At 43.1% G+C, this 21,835-nt stretch overlaps 1 protein-coding gene across 3 annotated transcripts; it reads left to right on the plus strand.

Annotated features, from left to right (window-relative positions):
• The first annotated feature begins 1,856 nt into the window (after positions 1-1,856).
• Positions 1,857-18,439, plus strand: GOSR2 (golgi SNAP receptor complex member 2). Of its 3 annotated transcripts, none has more exons than XM_003786238.3 (6): positions 1,857-1,946; positions 9,631-9,695; positions 11,178-11,286; positions 12,133-12,265; positions 14,619-14,759; positions 18,036-18,439. In XM_003786238.3, the coding sequence occupies exons 1-6, from the start codon at positions 1,918-1,920 to the stop codon at positions 18,195-18,197; spliced, it is 639 nt and encodes a 212-aa protein (XP_003786286.1). In that variant the 5' UTR covers positions 1,857-1,917; the 3' UTR covers positions 18,198-18,439. The 3 variants fall into 3 exon arrangements, with proteins under 3 accessions (XP_003786286.1, XP_012658690.1, XP_023366949.1); XM_012803236.2 differs by having other exon boundaries at positions 1,872-1,946; positions 11,181-11,286; XM_023511181.1 differs by lacking the exon at positions 1,857-1,946 and adding an exon at positions 2,065-2,183.
• The last annotated feature ends 3,396 nt before the right edge of the window (positions 18,440-21,835 follow it).

The following is a 21,835-nucleotide window of genomic DNA, read 5'->3' on the forward strand; positions in this document are numbered from 1 at the left end:
TGTCTTGGAGAGAAGGGGCCTCCTTATGTTGCCCAGGCTGGTCTTGAATTCTTGGCCTCAGACATCCTCCCACCTCAGCCTCCCAATGTACTGAGACTGTATGTGGACATGAGCTACCACACCTGACCTCTATCAATTCTATTTATCCTATTTAGCCCATGAGCCTTTCTTGCTCCTACCCAGGGAAATGGTACTTTGTACCATGATGAAATGGTACATCAACTGTACCATATATTCTACTTAATAATGTAGCTTGAGGGTATGATTAGCTCCCTAACTGACTTTGAGAGATACAAGAGATATGAGGACTGTGTCTTGTTGTGTTCCTAACCCCAATTATCTGTGCATGGTACAGAGTAGATGCTCAATAAACATTAGAATAAACAGAAAAATTAACTTTAGGGAAAGAATATATATGGGTGGACAGAATCTTGAGGCACAAAACTGGGTGGGATCCAGGATATAGAAAAATAGAAGCATCAATTTGTCAAAGGAAGAGGAACACCCCCTCCTTTGGGAGGAACTGAAGATACCCTGGCAGGATGGAAATAGGACTGCGTATGGGGAAAGGTGAAAGTGTCCAAATCCAAGTCCCAACTCAAATGAGGTGAGCTCAATCCCTTTGGATCTTTCTGGATTTTCTACCTTTTAGAATGTTTATTTGTATCGTTAAATAAAATTTATAGAAGGCCACTGGTTTGTACTGAGCTCCTGCACTGGGCCCAACAGAACATACCAAATGGACTTACCCTTGCTGAAGCTTGATACTGCCAAGCCAAAACTAAGCTATTCATTTGATTTTTTTTTTTTCAAAAAAATCGAAGTTGGATGCAGAGGCTCATGTCTGTAATCCCAGCAATTTGGGAGGCAGAGGCCAGTAGATTGCTTGAGCTCAGGAGTTGCAGACCAGCTTGAGCAAGAGTAAGACCTCATCTTAACTAAAGATAGAAAAATGAACCGGTCGTTGTGGTGGGAGCCTATAGTTCCAGCTACTCCGGAAGCTGAGACAGGAGGATCATTTGAGTCCAAGAGTTTGAGGTTGCTGTGATGATACCATGGCACTCAACCCCAGGGCGACAGAGTAAGACTATTTAAAAAAAAAAAAAATCGAGTGCCCGTCAGAGCGAGAAGTCATATCGCCCCTCTGCTTTAACTTTTACAAGTCAAATAACCTAGAATTGACCAATTGGCTTCTTCTATTTCTCCTTTTCTCAGCCCTTTTCTGTTACCCTTCTCTGCTCACAAAAGCCAGTTAAGATCTATAACTAAATTAGTTGAGATTTTTGTCTTTTGACAGCGTACGTATCTTAATTTCCTTCTCTAGACCGCAACCTCTCTGAGGGCAGGAGAAACCCGGTTTTCCTCACATCACACCTAATTACCACCCATCCAACGTGGAGCTGTTGGGTAGATGAATAGGAATGCGGGAAGGTGGGCAGGCGAGTGAGTGGACAAATTCAAGACAGGAAAATCTTGTGCCAGGTAATCCAGTGAAGAATGACATCTCCAGATCCACAATCAAAGGGTTGAAATCGTACCAACAAGGAACCTCCTCACGCTCTCCAAAGCAGGTAGAGCAGAAGTGCGCGGCTTGCCTTCAATTCTGCTGAGGACCTCTCGTCAGTACTCCGTGACTATCCTTTGCAATGCCTGATTCTATCCTGAAGCTAGCCGTGGGCAAAAACCTACACTGTCTTAACCGCCACGTGAGGCCAAGCCTCTGTGCACACTTATCCGTCTGTTGCCGCTCTCGTTTCACGTTTCCCTTCTTCGATCTCGCAATCGCCGCCAGTAAGGCGCGCGTGCGGGCAGCCCTGGAGGGGAAGGGAAGAAGGGTCCTGCGACCGGAAACAGGAAGCCGGAAGTGGGGGCTGTGAGGACGTGTTCGAGGAATCCGGAGCCGGCGCGACCGGCGAGATGGAGCCGCTGTACCAGCAAACGCACAAGTGAGGGCCGCCTAGGGGAGCAGGGGGTGGGGTGGGGTGGGGTAGGCTAGGCGAGGCCGGTCCCCGGGGCTGGGGCCTCGGACGTCCTTAGCTGTAGAGCCCGAGTCCTTCTGCCCGGGAACTGCCGGGGGTAGTTCAGAAGTGCTTAATCCCTGGCAGGATGCCTTGATCAGACGCGGACAGTGGGGCCAGCCTGGGGCCCAGAAACAGTGAACAGAGGGCTACCGAGGTCTGCAGGTCGGTGATTACCTGCTAAGTAAACAGAGTGGAGGGAAAGCTGTACCTGCACTTTGTCCAGCAACTGCCAACTCGGTACTCTAGGTTGGTAGAGCTGGTGGGGAGACAAGAAGTAGGAGACATGGCCCCTGCCGATAAGAGTTTACTATTTAGTTGGACTGTTAAGGCCCGTACAAAAAAATTTTTTTTATTTCTGTTTGATTTATACTAAGGACCATATTTTTATGGTGCGAAGAAATTACTGTACAAGTGGCATTCATTATTATTAGTTGTTAATCATATCTGGTTACAGATTACCTTTAAGGAAATCAAATTTTCGTTTAGCAGAGCTTCTCATAATTTAAATTCCTTGGTAGTGTCCTTTATTCATAGTGTTCTGCCTTTTTGGAACTTGCTGAGATATTTTGTTGGGTATGGTAATACAGGTTATACTTAACCTAGTTTTATGATTTTTTTTTTAATTTTAAGATTTGTTCTTATTGTAAAATACACATACAATATGAAATTTACCATTTTAACCATTAAGTATACAATTCAGTGATGTTAAGTACATTCATAATTCACATCACCACTATTTCCAGAACTTTTTCATCATCCCAAAGAGATACTCAGTCTATACTTATTAAATCATAACTCCCCATTCCTCCCTTCCAGATCCCCTAGTAACTTCTTCTACTTTGTGTTTATAAATTTACCTCCTCTACATACTTCATGTAAGTGGAATTATACAGTGTTTGTCCTTATTTCACTTAGCATAATGTTTTTAGATTTATCTATGCTGTAGCATGTATCATCAAGATTTCATTCCTTTTTATGACTGAATAATTTTCCATAGTGTGTGTACGTAAGTCATTACGAAGGTTTTGAGGGACACCAAAATCAAGAAATGTAAAATCCACGCAGACAGAAACAAATGAAGCCCTCTCAGTAACATGTATAAAACAAGCAAGTTAAAACTTGGACTTGTGAATCAGAAGGGATGCTGTTGGCTGTGTTTCTTTGAAGTGAAATAAGGAGCCATAACACGGTCTGGCTCAGAAATTTCACAGTGCCCCATGTCTATCACATCTTGTTGTCCATTCATCTGATGATAGACACTGGGTTTTTTCACCTTTGGCTATTGAGAACAATGCTGCTATCAATTCTGATAACTAAACTATGTTTTAGTTATTGTTTACAATTTTTTGAGGTATATACCTGTCCTATTTTAAAAACTTTCAAATTTATGCTATGGTTCTGGTCTGATGAAGACATTTAAAATTATACTCCCAGGGCCTGGAAATGAAACAAAATAGGCCTCAGCCTCCCTAATGAATTGACAAAAAACAGAAGGTTTTAGAGTGTTAGTAATAAGAGGATGATGATCCTCTTACTCTTTTCTAAGTTGAGTGATTTCTTTCTTTTTACTTTGGCAATGAAGTGTTTGATTTAGGTGGGCGAAAATACAAAACCTACTTTGTGATGACAGAATTTGTTTTTACATTGGGGAGCCCTCTTCTCATAGAAATTACAGGAAGGGATTTAAAACCAGTTTGTAAATCATTGGGGAAAGGAGTAAAACAGAAAATATGCTCATGTTGCTAAGAAAAGGCAGATCTTTTACAAGAGCAAGGCATAGTTGGCTAATAGTGCCTGAAAGTTCATCTGTTATTTATGGTCTTATCTGGCTAGTTAATTTGGTTAACCAATTAGTTGCCAATGCCAGGACCCAGTTTATTTTTAAGAATTTTGTTCCAGGAGTCTCAGATTGTACTTATTATCATTGTACTAGCTAGCTAATTACAGAGAAATCTGTCTAGCTCAGAAGAGGAATACTAAATGGTACCCCAAATAAGATTATCATGGAGTGTAGATGATCTATTTGCCTCTGTAGGTCACAAGAACCCACCTCAGACTCAAGCAGGGTGTGCCACCTTTTTCTGTCAAGGACCAGATAGTAAATGTTTTAGGCTCTATGGACCATACAGTCTCTGAAGCAACTGCTCAACTCTGCTGTTATAGGAGGAAAGTAGCCTTAGACAGTATGTAAACTAATTGACAAGACTGTGCTCATAACATTTGTAAAAACAGCAGTAAGCCAGTTTTGCCCCACCATTAGGCCCTCTACTACCCAGTCACTCTTTCATTCAATGATTACTTTTTGAGCACCTACTGGGTATTAGGTACCATTCTTGGTGCTGGTAGCACCGCCCTGCCCTTCAGCTTACCTTCTTTTATGCCCCCAATATGTTACTGTCTGCCTTTCCTCTCAAGTACCAGGAGTGAAAGTTCTGGTTCAAGATTTCCTTGCTTTGTTTTCTCTCATGTGTAAAACAGTCGTTTGGGCTGCTTTTAGCTCCATAACACTGGCGATCAAGTGTCTTTCAGAGGAAACACGTGGAATCCTGTGAGTATCAGCAATTAACTTTTGCACCTTGCAGAAATTAATGGTTGTAGCTGAGTTGACACAACAGTAACTGAACATATTAATTTTACTGGAACTTTGAACCCATATTGTGGTTATCTTTTGTTGTGTTCCTGAAAGTACATTGGAATTAGATCAGCATTTTAAAGTTGTGTATCTTGAAAATTCCTGAACTATGTGAACAATGAATGAAGAGGAAAAAAGATAAAAAATAGTTAACATTTTACCCTCAAATAGTATTTCAGTAAGGTTAACTTTATAGAGGAGCTAATAGTTAAGCGTCTATTTTTGAGATCCCAGTGATTGTAAAGTTGCCCACATTTGGCCCCTATGTAGTTCCCTATCCCAAACCTTATCTGTAGAGATTCTGGCTCAGTAGGTCTGGGGCACAAGAAGCTCTGGATTTATTATAACAAGCTCTTCAGGTTATTTTGGAACAGCTGGGTTTACAATCTGTTGCCTTATCTCAAGACCAATTTTTCCTTTTTCAATTTTGCCCTCTGACCGGGTAAAGGCTAAATACAGAGGCAAAGTGGGTACAATGAAAATGACCAGATGGTTGCCACTACTTTTAAGTAAAGTTAAGTAAAAACAGCAAACTTAAGTGATGTTATATAGGTTACATAGCATTTCTGTATATAATTGGATTTATAACTCATTAAATAATTGTTAGTACCTCTATTTTAAAGTTGAGGAGACTGAGGTACCAAGGAATTAAATGATATGCTCAATGTCCCTAAGCTTGTGAGCTTGTGTATAGAACTAGACCCAGATCTTTTAACTCCAAAACCTTGTTTCCTGCTCACGGTAGTCAGAAGCAGCATGGATGCAAAGTGAGGCATAGGGTGGGGGAATATGGACTTTAAAAGCAGTTCCATTTAAAAATCTTCCTACATTTTCTGTGAATCTTTTCAGAAATCAGCAACAGTGACCCTAGAGTTCTTCCTACTAGTTCTCTTTTTGGTTATGTTTGTCACCTAAGCTTATCATGGACTGTGCTAGACAGGGTTAAAATTTCTTTTTTTCTTTGTTTTTCTTTTTTTTAGAGACAGAGTCTCACTTTGTCATCCTTGATAGAGTGCTGTGGTATCACAGCTCACAGCAATCTCCAGCTCTTGGGCTTAGCCAATTCTCTTGCCTTAGCTTCCTGAGTAGCTGGCACTACAGGTACCCACCACAATGCCCCACTATTTTTTTGGCTAGGGCCGGGTTTGAAGCCACCACCCTTAGTGTATGGGGCTGGTGCCCAACTGAGTGAGCTACAGGTGCTGCCCTAAAATTTCTTTTTTCTAATGTTCACACTCCCAAGTCCTACTTGTGTATCTATCACCTATTCCTTATTGGCTTTAAGTATATTGTTGTTATTCCCAGCTCATTTTGAAACCAATTTTCTACTTGGCATATTAGTACTTCCCACTCTGCCATTCACACTTGCTTTGTTGTTTTGCATTATTTCTTCTTAACATGAAATGTGAAGATTGGAATCACTGTATTGGCTATATGTGTGTATTTTCTCTATTAATTCAACCCAAATAGAAATTGGATGGGAAAAAGTAGATTATGGGCCTGTACAAAAGTGCCTTGATGAACATCCCTAGCCCATGGTTTCCTCCTTAATGTATGCCAGCGTCTCTCTAGGACATGTCTGTAGAAGTAGAATGCTAGGTCATAGGACAGGTGCATATTTGATTCTACTAGTTATTATTAGAAAGCTACTAAAGTATTTTACCAGTTTATAATCCTAACAATCAAGTATGAGAGTTCTAGTCTCCCTATACCCTTGTCAATGTGTGTGTTCTCAAGCTTTAAAATATGTGTCAGTTTGATGGGGAAAACATGCTGTCATCGTTTTGGGGGGCAGGTATTTTTTTTGTTGTTTTTTTTTAATAAACAGCGTCTCTCACTCAGTCACCATGTTGAAATGCAGTGGCATGATCCTCAAACTCTTAGGCTCAAGTGATCCTCTTGCCTTAGTCTCCTGAGTGGCTAGAACTATAGGCGTACAGCACCAGGCCCAGCTAAATTATTTAATTTTTTTATATGAGATTAGGTCTTGCTGTTTTGTCCAGGCTGGTATTGAATTCCTGGCCTCAACTGAGAAAATGACATGAAGGCTGTGTTGACCAGTTTGATGGAAGTATTTCAGATTGCATGTGAAAACCCCACACTGTACCCCAGAAGTGCATTAATGTACATAGTTACCATTCAATAAAAAAAAAAAAAAAAAAAAAAATTCCTGGCATCAAGTGATCCTCCTGCCTTGGCCTCCCAAAGTGCTGGAATTAAAGGCATGAGTCATTGTTGCCTGGCTGATGTCATTGTTTTTAATTTGTGTTTTCCTAGTAGAATGTCTCCATGTATTTACTTATTTATTTATTGACCATTTGGGTTTCCTTTTCTGTCATTTGCTGTTTCCCTACTTTTTTTTTTTTGAGACAGAGTCTCACTTTGTCACCCTTGGTAGAGTGCATGGCGTCACAGCTCACAGCAACCTCAAACTCTTGGGCTTAAGTGATTCTCTTGCTTCAATCTCCCAGGTAGCTGGGACTACAGGTGCCCACCACAACACCCGGCTATTTTTTTGTTTCAGTTGTCATTGTTTTTAGCAGGCTAGGCTGGGTTTGAACCTGCCAGCCCTGGTGTGTGTGATCAGTGCCCTAACCACTGAACTATGGGCGCCGAGCCTGCCCTTTCCCTACTTTTAAAAATTTTTAATTTTTTTTCTTTCCCCGTTCTTTAATAAATTGCTGTTTGACTTACTAACTTGTAGAAATTTTGTATGTATTCTGGACATCCACCCTTTATTACCTGCTGTAGATATCTTCTGATCTGTGCCATCTTTTTATTTTCTGTGGTACATTTGGTGGAAAGAAATTTTTTTGTTTTTATGTAGTCACATTTATCAGTCTTTTCTTTTGTACTTTGTGTGTTTAGCAGGGTAGGTTGGTTTTTGTCTTATTTGAGAAATCCTCCTTTAACCTGAGGTCATTTATGCGTACCTATATTTTCTTCAGAAAGTTTAAAAGCCCTTTTTTTTACATTTATATTTAAACCATCTTGAGTTTTATTTTTGTGTGTTACCTGAGGTGTCTTTTTTCTATGCTAATAACAAACAGAGCGGCAGCATTTATTGTCCTCCACTCTATTCTAACTGGTTTATGTCACTAGGTTTCCAAATGTGGGACTGTTTCTGGTCTCCATTCTTTCCTCCTGGGTCAGGATTAGGGTTTGTCTTTCCCTGTCTGTTTGTACCTGCACTGCTGCCATACTGTTTTGATTATTATGGCTTTGTAATAATAAGTCTAAATAGCAGATGGGACAAGTCATTCCTCTTCACACTTCTTCAGAGTTGTCTTGACTATTCTTTGTCCCTTTCCCCCACCTTCTTATCTTAGTGTATTGCTGTTCTATTTGTAATGCTACCAACTTTGAGATTTGCTCTGTTAACTCACTGAAAATTTGCCTCACAGAATACATCCAGGCCTCTTTTCCATTGGTGCTACCATCCAGTCCTCTGTTCCCATGGTTGCCCTGGTCCAAATGTTGGTCACCTCAAGCTGCATTCCTCTGTCAGCCCATGTGCCTCCATGTCCCCTCATCCCAAAGTACCCTGGACTTACCTACCTTACTGAAGTAGCAGTCTGTTCTCACAGACTCTAGTAGTAATTTCTAGTTGCTTCTTGGCCCCACAAGTCTTGCCTAGGAGCACCTCAGAAGTCATTTGACGGCTGGCTTAGCTGCTTCTGGTGCCCTAGGTCATGTTTAGAGGCCATAGGGAGGCCCTGGACAGATTAGACACAGGTTGAAACCAAATTTGAGTACCTTGCTGGCATTGGTAAATTTGAGGTCATGGTTTGTAGTGCTCACACTGGAGAGAGGTTACTCACCTTTGCCTCCAGAGTTGGGGCTGATGGAGAGTTCAGTAGGCCCTTTTCGGGTGGGCTTGATGTGGGGAGACCTCCACTGTAAGCACCAGGAGGCAGTTGCCAGGGCCCCATAAGCAATATCCCAAGGACTGATTGTGGGGCACCACTGGGAAAGGTTCTGAGGGCGACCTTGGCCAAGCCTGGGAAACCTCAAGACAGTGCTCTACTGCCTGGTGTCTGGGAACATGCCAGTGGTTCAGGGTACAGGGTTGCATTTCCAGTGAACAGCCGTGAAAGCTGTTTACTAAACAGGAGATCCCTATCTCTTAGGGCCCTCCTCTGAATGGTTTCCTCCAAGTAATCGCCTCATCTTCCTCTCCCCTCTGACCTGCAAGCAGCCCAACCTGCTTATAATCCACACGACATGCCTTGATGCCTTTTTCATGTCCTTTTCTTCCTACTCTTCCTTCTTCCTTCAAAGGATAAATAAGTTGGTGAAGGAAGAGTAGGAAGAAAGCTCTGAGGGAGTGCTGAGAACTCCCTCTGTCCTCAAACTTCCCTAGCTTGCTCTTTCTCAGCCCTAGCCCTTCTGTTTGCTTGCTCAGCACCACCTCCTCAGCTTTCTGTTTGTTTACACTTAACCTGTGTTGGTTTTCTCCTAAATCTTCCTGGGCTTTTTCATGTCTATCTGGCCTGTCATTCCTAATTACATTGTTTCACAGGGACAAGGATTGTATCTCTCTCGCCCTTTGACTCTTCCAAATACAGACTAGTGCTCAGCACATTGGGTCATAGAACAGAGTGTAAGATTGTTTGGGTCCAGTTTGAGGTTTATCACTGGTGTGACCTCGAACAAGTTATATAACCTTTCTTGTCCTCAGTCTTATAAAATGAGGATGATAATAGTACTTTCTTCATAGGATTATTGACTTAGCAGTGTATCTTGGACATGGTAAGCACACAGTAAATGCTGCCTATCAATATTATTATTAATATTAGCATTAAGATAGAAACCATGCCAAAATGTGTGGCCTGAAGTGCCACATAGAAATTTTACAGTTCAGTGATATTGTCAATTTAAATCAGTTACATGTTGGCATCAGAAAAATGGTTTTTCCTGACTGAAGTGCTGTTGATTACTCCTGTCTCACTCATTTCCTCCCTCTTCCTTTGATAGGCAGGTCCACGAGATCCAGTCTCACATGGGACGCCTGGAGACGGCAGACAAGCAGTCTCTGCACTGTGAGTAATTAACTATGGAGACCAGAGTCCTTTCTCTGATGACACGGTGCTAATGGGCTGGGTTTCCTGACTGCACTCTGCCTCCGGGGCTTAATGATTTAGCGTGGAATGAGTTTTGTTCGGGTGGACAGAAAGACCCCATGGCAAAGTCACTGATTTCCTGATTGTGCCCTTTGGAATCCCACAAGTCTTATCCCCCATTACCCCTCCACTCAACCTGACATGGCCCTATGGGAATGGAGGCTCTTTCCTCCATCTGTCTTAATCTAATTACCTAGTCCTTGGAGGAATGTACTCCATAAAAATTCAGAGATGTTTAACTGAAATTGGCCATTTCTTCTGAGCTAAGAACTGTGGCTTTTTAGGAGGATTATTCAGAAACAAAGAGCATTATTAATTAGTTTAGTTCCCACACCATGGTTTCTTCTGAAAAGTATGCTGGTTTTTTGTGTTTTTTTTTTTTTTTTTTTTTTTTTTTCTATTCTAGGAAAAAGGTCCTTTTTCTGAGTCAGCTGTGCGGACACCACCTGCAGAGGCTGTCTTCCCACCTCCCTGCTTGCCTGTCGACCGGCCCATCTTTCTTGTTCTCTCTTGTCTCCTTTTACAGCTTCAAAAGCATCTCTTTTCTTGGTTCTATGCCCCACCTTGTTCTGATCTAAGCTGCTTTTGTTAGCTGTGGGCGCAAAGGCCTACAAGGGGCAATCCCACTGCTGCCACTTCTTTATGGGGCAAGAAGCAGCCTGGATGCTTTCTTCTGTGCGCAGTTTAGTTTCTTTAATTGGACTTTGTTTGCTTTCCCAGCAATCTCATTGCTTCTTGATTAGAAATGGAAAAGAGGTCATCTTAGGTCATTTTGACTGTCTTATCAAAAGGGATAAGGAAAATGACCATATTTATCATATCTTTTTACCTCTGTGGATTCTTTCCTGGGCCTTCCCTATCGATAATTTGGTCTATTTTGGGGACTCTAGCATTGCTCAGCCCACCCATTCTTACAGAAAGCATTAACGGAATGCTTCTCTGTATGTTTCACATACTAATTTTTCCTTTCCTTTGTGCTTTTTTTGTTAATTTCATGCTGTAGGGAATCAGTTGGCAGTCTTTTGACTAGGTATTTATAATCCATATCTGAGAACAGTCTCAAAGGCAAAGAAACCTAGATCAGGAAATTTAAGTTAAAATGTTTGGACAACCTTTAAATGTTCATTTTCTTTTCTAAAGATAGGAAAACTTATTTCTACAGATTTACCTTTAGATTTTTTTAAATGTTGGCATTATTGTGGTATTAGCAGCTATATATATATTTGTAGAAACATTTGCAGTATACCTTGAATTTTTTTTTCATTCATTAATGTGTATATTTTTTTTCCTTTTGACTATGTGTTTTTTAGTTTAATACGGAAAAAATATTTATGATTTCTTATTCTAATTTGAATTCACTATCTCTTTTCCAGCAATTATTCTTTTTTCTCTTTTGTGCAGTAGTAGAAAACGAAATCCAAGCAAGCATAGACCAGATATTCAGTCGTCTAGAACGTTTGGAGATTTTGTCCAGCAAGGAGCCCCCTAACAAAAGGCAGAATGCAAAACTGTGAGTATTGACCTCTGACACGGCTCTGATACCCCAGCCTGTCAAGACAGGCCTTTCTCCCAGGGGAGGCTATAGAATATTCTGACAATGCAAGGATAAAGTTCTCCAGAAGGGCACGGTTCTATCTGAGCGATACCCCCTCAAAATAAAAAAACCTGTATGAGGTTTGTGGCACAGAAGGCTTGTATCCCCTTATGTCTTTGGTGTCGTTTTGAAATTTTGTCTCCAGTTCTGTTTTTTTTGTTTTTTTTTTTTAACCAGATTCATAGCTTCATGAAGCCTAACGGTGCCAAGGAATTTTGCTCTGCTATTTGGTTCTCACTGGGCTCATTTTGGGTTGAAATGAAGTCTTGTTTTTAATCACTTTAGCCAGTTTATTTATAATAAAATACTGATCTAATGTTTGATACTCCACCATAAAATTAAAATGAAACCACCCTTACCACCTCTATCCCCAGCCCCTGCTTTTTAAGGTTTATGAAACTTCACTGATGCTTTACCTCAAAGATGCCCTTGGGCTTCTTCCTGGGGAGTGATATAATCCATAGAAGGTCAGGAAGAGGTCATCGAACCTGGTTCCTGTCACCTGTTCCCTGTCATGCATCCAGAATCAGAGTCAACAGATACTTAAGTAAAGCAGCTAGAATCTTGTGTGCTACAACCTCTCTTTAACCACGAGCTACTTTACTATCAATATCATTGATCAAAATCAGATCTGTATGGGGAGAAAGTGCGGTGTAGTGCAGGGAGAGGTAAGGAAACCATCCTCTGAATACACAGCCTGGCTGCCTCACATTGTGCTGCCCTGCGTTCCTGGAATTTAATCTCTCTCTCCATCAATTCTAGTCGTGTCGACCAGTTAAAGTATGATGTCCAGCACCTGCAAACTGCTCTGAGAAACTTCCAGCATCGGCGCTATGCAAGGGAACAACAAGAGAGACAGCGAGAGGAGCTTCTGTCTCGTTCCTTCACCACTAATGTAAGCCAGGCACGTGGTGGGGGTCTCCAGGCCCTCAGCAGATCTTGGGGCCTGGACCTTAGGTCTCTGAGCGTCATCTTTTTCAGAGGTGTCCAAAGCCTACTGGTGAGAAGGAAACCAACTGAAAATGACAGTGGGCTTTGTGCATTGCCACAGATTCTAGACCTAGACAGGCAATTTCTTTCTCTAATCTAAAAATATGAAGAGGAAGCAGTTAAATAGAAAGAATGAGCAGTGGTGAAAATTACCTGGTTGGACTGGTCTGATGCAGAGAGGTGGACATTCACATGGCAGAAACATTTTTCTGATCAGATAGAGACTGATGATTAGAACTTACACTATTTGTAGGGAAAAGCTGCATTTCACAGCTGTCTTAGGGCAGTTGCTATTGTGCCGTGTATGTGTGTGGTTCCAGTGTCAGATGCATTAAACTGTTTTTGCCCTAGTCTGAGCAGCAACTTGGAGGAATTTGTTAACAGATATTTAGGGTTAGGTGGACTGCTTGATTTGAATCTGTTAGAACTCACTGTCCCTGCCTTCAGTTGCAGTAGTATCATTTCCTGCACATGGTTTAGAACATACTGGCTTTTCTGTGCGTCCTGCATAACCTATTCCACCAAATGAGACGGATTTCATTTTTTTATATTTTGTTTTTATACAGAGAGGTTTGTTTTCTAAGAGATTTTAGCTTTCTGAGCCTGTCATTAGAATTCATATCATTTCCCACTTTGCAGATGTTTAATTCTCATTATTACATCTATGCTTTGCAGTAAGTAAATTTCCCCACGTGTTTCAGAATGTGTCTACGTAATTTTTATTTCTCCAGAATAGACAGTCAAGTCACAAGGTCTAATAATTCTGAAATGATAAGAACAAACCATAAGACACAATTAAGAGATGTTGTGTGGTCTTTACATACATATGAAAAGTGATTCTGCCAGGAGTGGGGAATCTGTGGCCTTCTGATTTAAGCACCAAAGGAGGCACACTTTAGGGAGAAGCACCTGACTCAGCCTCCAGAGTACTAGGATACCCCAGCAGATGGAGGCCTTTCATCAAAAGTGGAGAGGCGAGGCACGGTAGCTCACACCTGTAATCCTAGCACTCTGGGAGGCTGAAGCAGGTGGATTGCTTGAGCTCAGGAATTTGAGACCATCCCGAGGAAGATCAAGACCCTGTCTCTACTAAAAATAGAAAAAATTAGCCAGGCGTCATGGTAGATGGAGGCTGAGGCAAAGAGGATTGCTTGAGCCCAAGAGTTTGGGGTGGTTGTGAGCTATGATGATGCCACAGCACTCAACCCAGGGCAACAGAGTGAGTCTCTGTCTCAAGAAAAAAAAAAAAGATTTGGTCTATAAAATATGAATTCAGTCCAAAGGCTGCACTTAAGGACTTAGAAAGCCACAAGTTTCCTTAAGGTTGCAGGTTCACTACACCTTGGCAGGAGAGTTTATGATCATCTGGAGGCAGGAAAGCAAGGAGAACACTATTACAGCTGGTAATGACGTGCTCCTGTCTACAGTGTCAAATGAGAGTCACCAGGATTAGTCTTGGTGCTTCTCTCTACCAGTGTGGTTAAGAGGGCAAACCTTACACTCAGTACCCAGATTCTTGTCCTGGTGGATTTCTTACCAGCTATGTGCTTTTGGAAAAGTTATTTCACTTCTCTGGGCATCAGTTTCTTCATCTGTAAAATGGGGATAATTAGAGTAACTACTTGAGAAATTGGGGATTCAGTGACTTTAGGGTGATGCCGCTGTAAAGTGCAATGCACTTGATCAGTATTAGTTGTTTCTCTCTTCATTTCTTTAGCAAATTTTTCCTGCCTGCTCAGGAGAATACATCTCATCCTAAACACTGTTAGACCTTCAGTAAAAAGCACCATCTTTTCTATCCTTTGTATGTCTCGCCTACTGGAGAGATAAGCTGTAGATAAAATAGCTAAAGAACAAAAACAAACATTTATTACTGTATTAAGGCGAAACCAAGTAAAGGAATATTCACAGCAATCTAGGTTAGTGAGTATCAAAGAAAGTCTTCAGAAAATTCCAATGAGGTCTTGAAGGAATAATATTTCCCAACTGGGGATAATGATAACTGAAGGGAATTAAGAATGCTTGCATAGTGGCACTCATTTGGAGAGTAGCAACTCTGGGGAAAGTTCCTCCTCTTTTGTGTGAACAGAGACCACTCCAGATTTTTGCTTTGCTTTTTCTTCTGTTAGATTCCTGTGATTCTTATACCATTCCCTCTCCTGTTCTTCTGACTTGGCCTTGGCCTGGGCCAGTCAGACCCCAGGACACCTCCAACTCTACCAAGCAGAGTTAATCAAGTGCCTGCATTTCTTTCACAGGACTCTGACACCACCATACCAATGGATGAATCACTGCAGTTTAACTCCTCCCTCCAGAAAATTCACCACGGCATGGATGACCTCATTGGAGGCGGGCACAGTATTCTGGAGGGACTGAGGGCCCAGAGACTGACCTTGAAGGTGGGGTCCCTACTGGGGGACAGGGAGAAGGCCTCTTGCTTTGGCTCCATCCAACAGTTTGGTACCTGTGTTACATTTTGATTGCATGTCCTCAAATTGTGATATTTTGATAACACAGCAGAGTTCTTGAATTTTGAATCCTCCATGTTGGAGTTGATTTATTGTGAGCCTAAAAGGAACCAATTCCTTTGCCAGTGTATGGAACAAACCATAAAGTGGCCTCTCTTGGTTTCCAGGTCTTTTCTCATTTATTGAACTTAGCCAAAAGTGACTGCTACTACAAGGGGAATGAATAATAGGCTGAGACATTTTGTATAGCATCTACTGTCGTATGAGCAAAGACGTGGCTATAGTTTGCTAGTTCACTCCAAGTTGATTTTCCCTGGGGGTCCCTCCTGTGGACTGCCTTATAACCACCATCTTTTTGTACTTTGGTAGCTGAATCTCCATGGGAAGAGTCTTTGGTAGGCGATAGCTTCTTGAGCACCAGGTGGTGATCACCAGAGACTCTCTTTTTAGCCCCAGGTATTTCCAGAAGCCTTGCCCTGGTGGCACTGCTGAGACTCCGGCTTCTGGGAGTGGTTTACAGAAACATTACACAGACTGATGTCAGACACGATGTTTCAGCCTCAGCCCTTTTCCTGTATCAGCCCTGATGGATAATGGGGTGTGTACTCTGGCTGTTATCAGGGTGTGGTCCCCTGTGAACGAAGTACTCCCAGCCACTGAGCTGTGAGAAACAGTCACTCGGAAGTGTGAGCTTTAATCTTAGTTTTTGTTGGACCATGTTGAGCTTGTCAGCTCCATGGGACGTCAGTACATTTCTGAACAGTCCTTGCCATCTTTACTAGGGAGAGGGTCAGGCAAGTGCAGGTGACACTTGCCTCCTGCTGACAGTTGCAGTGTTTCAGATGGCCTGGAAGGGTGGTGTCTGGCGACCTGCAGGGCAGGCCCCTTTCATAAGAGCCCCCTGCAGTGATCTGACACGATACGTGTTGATTAGCCTGCCCTCTCTTTAGGAAACTGCTGCTCTCCTTCCACATATCTCAAAAGCAGCAGAACCCTTCTAGGACAGCACTCCGTGTCACACTGATGAAGAGCCAGTGGGGGTTAGAGCTGATTGTTGAAGCACATGCTAGTTTCCTACTGAAGTCAGGCAGCACTGAGGAGTCCATGCACCTCCTGCCACCCACTTTGTTGTCAGAGGTGAAGTGCTAGGAGGCTGTCGAGGTGCTCAGGGCTTGAGACCTGAGGTTTCTAATTCTGTTTCCTCTGTTTTGCCTCCCTCCCTGCCTCCCACCCCACCTCTGTCAGGGAACTTTCCAGCTGAGCCATCTCAAGGAATACAGGAGAAGGCATGAAGGAGCTAGGCTGAAGTGCCCTGATGGTGGGCCAATTTATGGTAGAAAATGAATACATTTCTGGATATTTGTGGTCATTTTCAGGTAATTTAGAAGCTTGGTCCTTAACCTCACATAGTGATGAAATAATCTGCACATTCAGAGCCAAGCAAGTCTTTAGAGAGAGTATAATTTTTACTGTCACCATTGTGGAAAGAGAACATTTCTCTGGTTTCCTCTGACAGCAATCAAGTTTGACTTGCAATCTCTCTTGATGAGCCTTGTTAGTTGCTGTCTAGTGGACTGTAGGCTTTGAAGTCCATGTCCATAGTGCCTTGTGTGGTTCTCATCCCCCAGCCTCTTTTCTCAGTTGCTCATTAGTGTGAGTTCATTGAAAAGGTGGACGTGGGTGGGGCATCAGGTTAGATGTTACAGTGGCAGTGCAGTTGGTGACATATGTAGGAGTAACTCCAGATCTGCACAGCATTCGTTTATACTTGCTATTTCGTGAGAAATTAGATGTGCTTAAAGATGAAAATTAGAAAGCGTTGAGGGAGGACAGGCTGAATGGCTTGGGCTTTTGGTTTAGGAGTAAAATACCCGTCTGTTTTGGTTGTGGGTGGGGACATTTATATAAGGAGTTTTAGGTCATCGTGTTGGTATTTCTGTCTTTCCATCTTTTCACACTTCGAATCCTCTCTTAAACATGGACTTCAACGTATACATTGTACTCAGTAGCTTCCCCAAAGATTCTCCTCTACAAAGTGAATAATAGGTTGAAGCCGGGCGCGGTGGCTCATGCCTGTAATCCTAGCACTCTGGAGGGCTGAGGCGGGTAGATTGCGCGAGCTTAGGAGTTCAAGACCAGCCTGAGCAAGAGCAAGACCCCATCTCTACTAAAAATAGAAAAACTTGGTAGGTGCCTGTAGTCCTAGCTGCATGGGAAGCGGAGGCCAGAGAATCACTCAAGTCCAAGAGTTTGAGGTGGTTGTGAGCTGTGATGCCAAGGCACTCAACCCAGGGCAACAGAGTGAGACTGTCTCCAAAAAAAAAAAAAAAAAAAAGGTTTTTAATGTTGCATTTTTCATATAAAATATTTTAATTTTAAATATTTTTATTGAGGTATGGTTTATATACAGTGAGGTATACAGATCTTGTGTAGTTCATTGAGTTTCAACAAAGGCAGACAGCTTTTACTGACATTCCTATCTAAGTACGGACCATTTTCATCACCCTTGAAAGACCCCTCGTACCCCTTCCAAGTCAGTGGACCCTCCTCCCTGAGGCAACCACTTTTCTGGTTACTTCACCATAAATCAGTTGTGCCTGTTTTTGAACGTCATGTGAATGTACTTGTGCTCCTTTTGTGTGTGGCTTCCTTCTCAGTCATCTTCCTGTTGCTGCATGTTTAGTGACAGGTTGGTGATAGGCGCTTCTGGTGCCCAGCAGTATTCCATTGTGCTGACACCCCATCATGTGTCCCCTCATCCTCTGGTGAGGGACACCTGGGTTGTCTCCAGGTTTTAGGTGTTCTCCTGTGTGTTTCTCTAAGAGCTTTATTATAGTTTTGTTTGTTATGTTTAATTCTATGATCCATCTCAAGTTTATAATATGAATTGAGGTTCATTTTTACACATGTATGAATATGGTGTATATGAGATATATATGTTTGTTATATGCTACATTTGCGTGAGATATCGCCAGTCACTCCAGCACTATTTGTGGAAAACACTTTTCTTTCCCTTTTGCATTGCTCTGGTAACCTTGATCAAAAATCAGTCGACCATATGAGGGTGAATCTATTTCTGGCTGATGCCATGTTCTGGGTGTGAACAAGAGAATGTCTGTTGGTAAAGCCTCATCTCATGGTGACATTCATGCCCTCTTGGCAAAGTGAGTTGATCTTTGTCTTTCTGTCTCTTCTCGTCAACCCCAGGGGACTCAGAAGAAGATCCTTGACATTGCCAACATGCTGGGCTTGTCCAACACAGTGATGCGACTCATTGAAAAGCGGGCTTTCCAGGACAAGTACTTAATGATCGGCGGGATGCTGCTCACCTGTGTGATCATGTTCCTCGTGGTGCAGTACCTGACATGAGCCAGCCATGCCCAGCAGCTGAATAGTGTTTCCACTGTGTGCAAGTGTGTGTGAGTGTGTGTGCGTGAAAGAATGGGGGGCTTACGGGCCAGCTTTTGAAATGTGTGCCTGTCTTAACTCTGAAGACACTTAGGAGTAATTGTGATCTAAATTCAAACATGCCGTGTTTTCTGTGACATCTTGGAGGGGGACTGGGGTCACCAAGATGCATGGTGCTTAGGAAACGAAAGAAGTCCCTGTTCTGTCTCTCTCACTTTCACTAGGGAAAAAAAGAATGGCTTTGGTGTCTTTGTCCACACAATTCGTGTGCACCCTGGGCAGGCTTCCACAGTGAGCCTTGTATGCAGGACTCTTCACGCTGTTCACACCTTGTCGTCATCTGTCCTTTCTGGCTCCTAACCGATGGGCTGGAGCACAGGCAGAAAGAGAAGAAAGGGCTTCTTTTCCTGTGCCCATTAGAGCAGACTGACTTGCTCTTGTTCCTAGCCACCCCCCACCCCTAACGACATGTAGATGACTAACTGCTAACACTCATCACTCTTCCCTGGAAGCAACCACCTATGGGAAACAAGACATGGAAGCTGTTGCTGATAACAAGTAAGATTTTCCAAACTATGGGGTGTTTCTCCTTTCTAAAGTGAGCCTAGTGTTAATCCCTGGGAGTGTTCAGTCCTGAAACTGAAGATTCTAGGCACTGATTTTTTTCTTGTCTTTTATAGAATGGTTGATTTTTAAAGACTGCAGCTTGGTAGCCGTACCTTGGTAGCTAACAAAGGCTTTGTTAGGCCTCTGCCCTTCAGAAAGTAGCTATAAGCAAAGGTTAGTGATTTGTCGATTACAGTCTCATCTCTGATTTTAGCATCTCTTCATTCTTTGGGTCTCTTCTCTTCCTGGCAGTGTATTAGCACCTGCCAGCCAGGCCCCCATTCTGTTTAGCCAGTGTGGGCAGATACCCTGAAGGCATCCCTAGTGTGTTTGTCCTTGTAACACTGTTTCTAGGGACCAGGACCTTTTTCCTTCTCTGACTAGGCTTGGATGAAGGCTGTACCAATACCCAGTATATGGTGGAATTTATTATAAATACGGTCTGTCTTGAAGTCCATCTGATGTGATTAATTGCTAAAATTACCAGAAAGAGCTGGTTAGTATATTTTTTCATTTATCACAGGCCTTGCCAGCTTTACCAGCTTTAGGTGCCGTAGCCTGATGGCAAGACATAAAATAACCCTCAGAATTCCCCCGAGGGAGGAACTGGAAACCTGGTCAGTATTAACCCTACCTTTGATTGCCTTGCCCCACCTACTTCCTGTCTTTGTTTCTTCTTGCTCAAACTATCTCCTGTCTGATTTCGCTTTTCGCTATGTATTTCTTTTACCTCCCAGAGTCCCCTCCTACCTGTTTCTGTAGCCACATTGGTCTCTTCAGTCACATCTGTGGCATATCCTCTTTTGGTGAATTTTCTTACTGGTTACAGGTTGTTAACTTGAGTTTCCTGGGTACTAATGTCACACTTTTGCTCAGGTGGCATCTCCATTGCTCCTACCCCTCTGGTCCAAACAGGGGCCCTTGATTTGCAGGAAGAAGGAATCTATGACTCGTGGTTAAAAGGGTTGAAGACCCTGCCAGAGTGATAACTGTGTCCTGGAGGGTGGCAGAGGGGTTGTGGCATCTTCAAACCTAGCTCTAACTTTGGGGAGGCATAGTTTGAAAATTTCGTCACATCCAGCACCCATGCTCTCACATGGCCTACCCACAGAGCTCTCTTAGCAGTCCATAAAATAGATTATTGGACTGCACTGACCTGGCTGTCCTATTTCCTTCCTGCATACCCAAGGATCCTGCTAGGCGGTACACTTTGGAGGAAGGTATTCAAGGAGCAGCTGAGCCACTTGGATTTGAACTCTGAGAAGCAGAAACCTACCTCCAACCCCCCTCCCTGTACTAGCTGATAGGACATCAGTGCATTTCCACACTTTATAGCAGTTGTTGGCCGTGATGAGCTTTCATGCTGCACCTTCAGAGCCAGTTTCCCTTCTTTGGAATAAAAATTAGGAAGGTAGTTTGTGGGTTTTACTCCTGGGGCTGAGGAACAGCAGCCAGTGTGTCTGGAGATGCAGGGGCACCGGGACCATGTTACCATGTGACCACCTTTCCTCACGCTTTTGCTTTCAGTGCCCTGTGAGATGCACCTTGGTCTGAGTGGGTAAAAGTGTCTCCACAGCCTCAGTGTAGGGAAGGGCCCAGGCCAGGAAAGGAGCACCCTCTAGTGGAGTTAGGGGGTGAATTCTTGGGCCAAGCTGGAGCAGGAAATTCCAGTGGATGGCCCCGTGTATGTAGTGTACAACAGGTGGGTTGTCAGGAGGAACTTAGGAATGTCTTTATTCCATGGACATTTGCTCGCTGTATGACCACTTTAAGAAAAGCCAAACTCATAGACCAAGTAAATAGAAGAGTCTTGATTTTAGAGAAGAGTCACTGCTGAGTTTTGTCCTAAGTGGTTTTGCCCTAATGAATTTAAATGGGTTTCATTTGCAAATTTGGATTTACACCCATTGTTTTTCAAGCACATCAATTGAATAAAGTTGAGATTTATTTTATTTAGAAAATTATATTTTGCAAAGAAATTTGGTATTCATTGTTCTAACTAGTGGCCTCATTTTTGTCTCCAGGCCAGAGACTCTCAAATACTGGCCAGGGGCTGGGCTGAGCAGCTGGTGGACTTTCTAGGAATTACAGATTCCAGGGGCCTATCCCAGACCTTCTGAATTAAATCTCTGAGTTGATCGTGTTTTGTATTTTGGAAGCACTGGTCTTCTAGACCAGGCGTCCTCAAACTACAGCCCGCGGGCCACATGCGGCCTGCCTAGGACATTTGTCCAGCTCGCTGGGTGTTTTTGCCGCCGCTGCCTGTCCTGCTTAGCAGCCGACTCGTCCCAGGGCCCCTGCAGTCCGGCCCTCCAACGGTCTGAGGGACAGTGAACTGGCCCCCTGTTTAAAAAGTTTGAGGACCCCTGAAGACAGAAGTTGTCTTAAAGATGATAGTGTTTGAAAGTATACGCTGAAGCTCAGCATATATGCATGAAGAACAAAACTTGTCCGGTCCAGCCTGCCAGTGGCCCTTACTGGGAATCAGGTAGTTATTTTCCTGTGTCATCCCTGCTGACCTCAAGCCCTGAGTTATCCCCATTGTGCAGACAAGAAGGCTGAGCTTTAGTGACTTTCCCAAGGCCCCACAGTGGGTTCTGGAGGAGCTAGCCTCTGCTCTGGGTCCTGGAGGAGCTAGCCAGTGCCCAGGCTTATAACCACTGCACTGACTTGCCACCCATACTTCCCACCAGGTGCTCTGCTGGAATGTGGGGGATCAAGAGGTGGGCAGGTGACTGAGGCAGTGAAGCCTGCTGGCCTAAGTGTAAAGCTGTAAGGTATTTGTTGCAGACCATTCAAACCTTACATGGCAAGTTGTGTTCTAAAATAATTTCCTAATCAAGAGAGCATTTGGGGGAGCTTCTCAATGTGGAGGGTGAAAGCTGTGCTCAGGCCTTGCCACTAGGGGGTGGCATAACTCTGTCTGTGGCTGGTCGACCCATTACTGTTCCATGCCATAGGCCTGAGATACTTTTTTTTTTTTTTTTTTTTTT

Source organism: Otolemur garnettii, unplaced genomic scaffold (genome assembly GCF_000181295.1).
Source record: "Otolemur garnettii isolate 467f Iridium unplaced genomic scaffold, OtoGar3 scaffold00018, whole genome shotgun sequence".
Taxonomy (NCBI): Eukaryota; Metazoa; Chordata; class Mammalia; order Primates; family Galagidae; genus Otolemur; species Otolemur garnettii.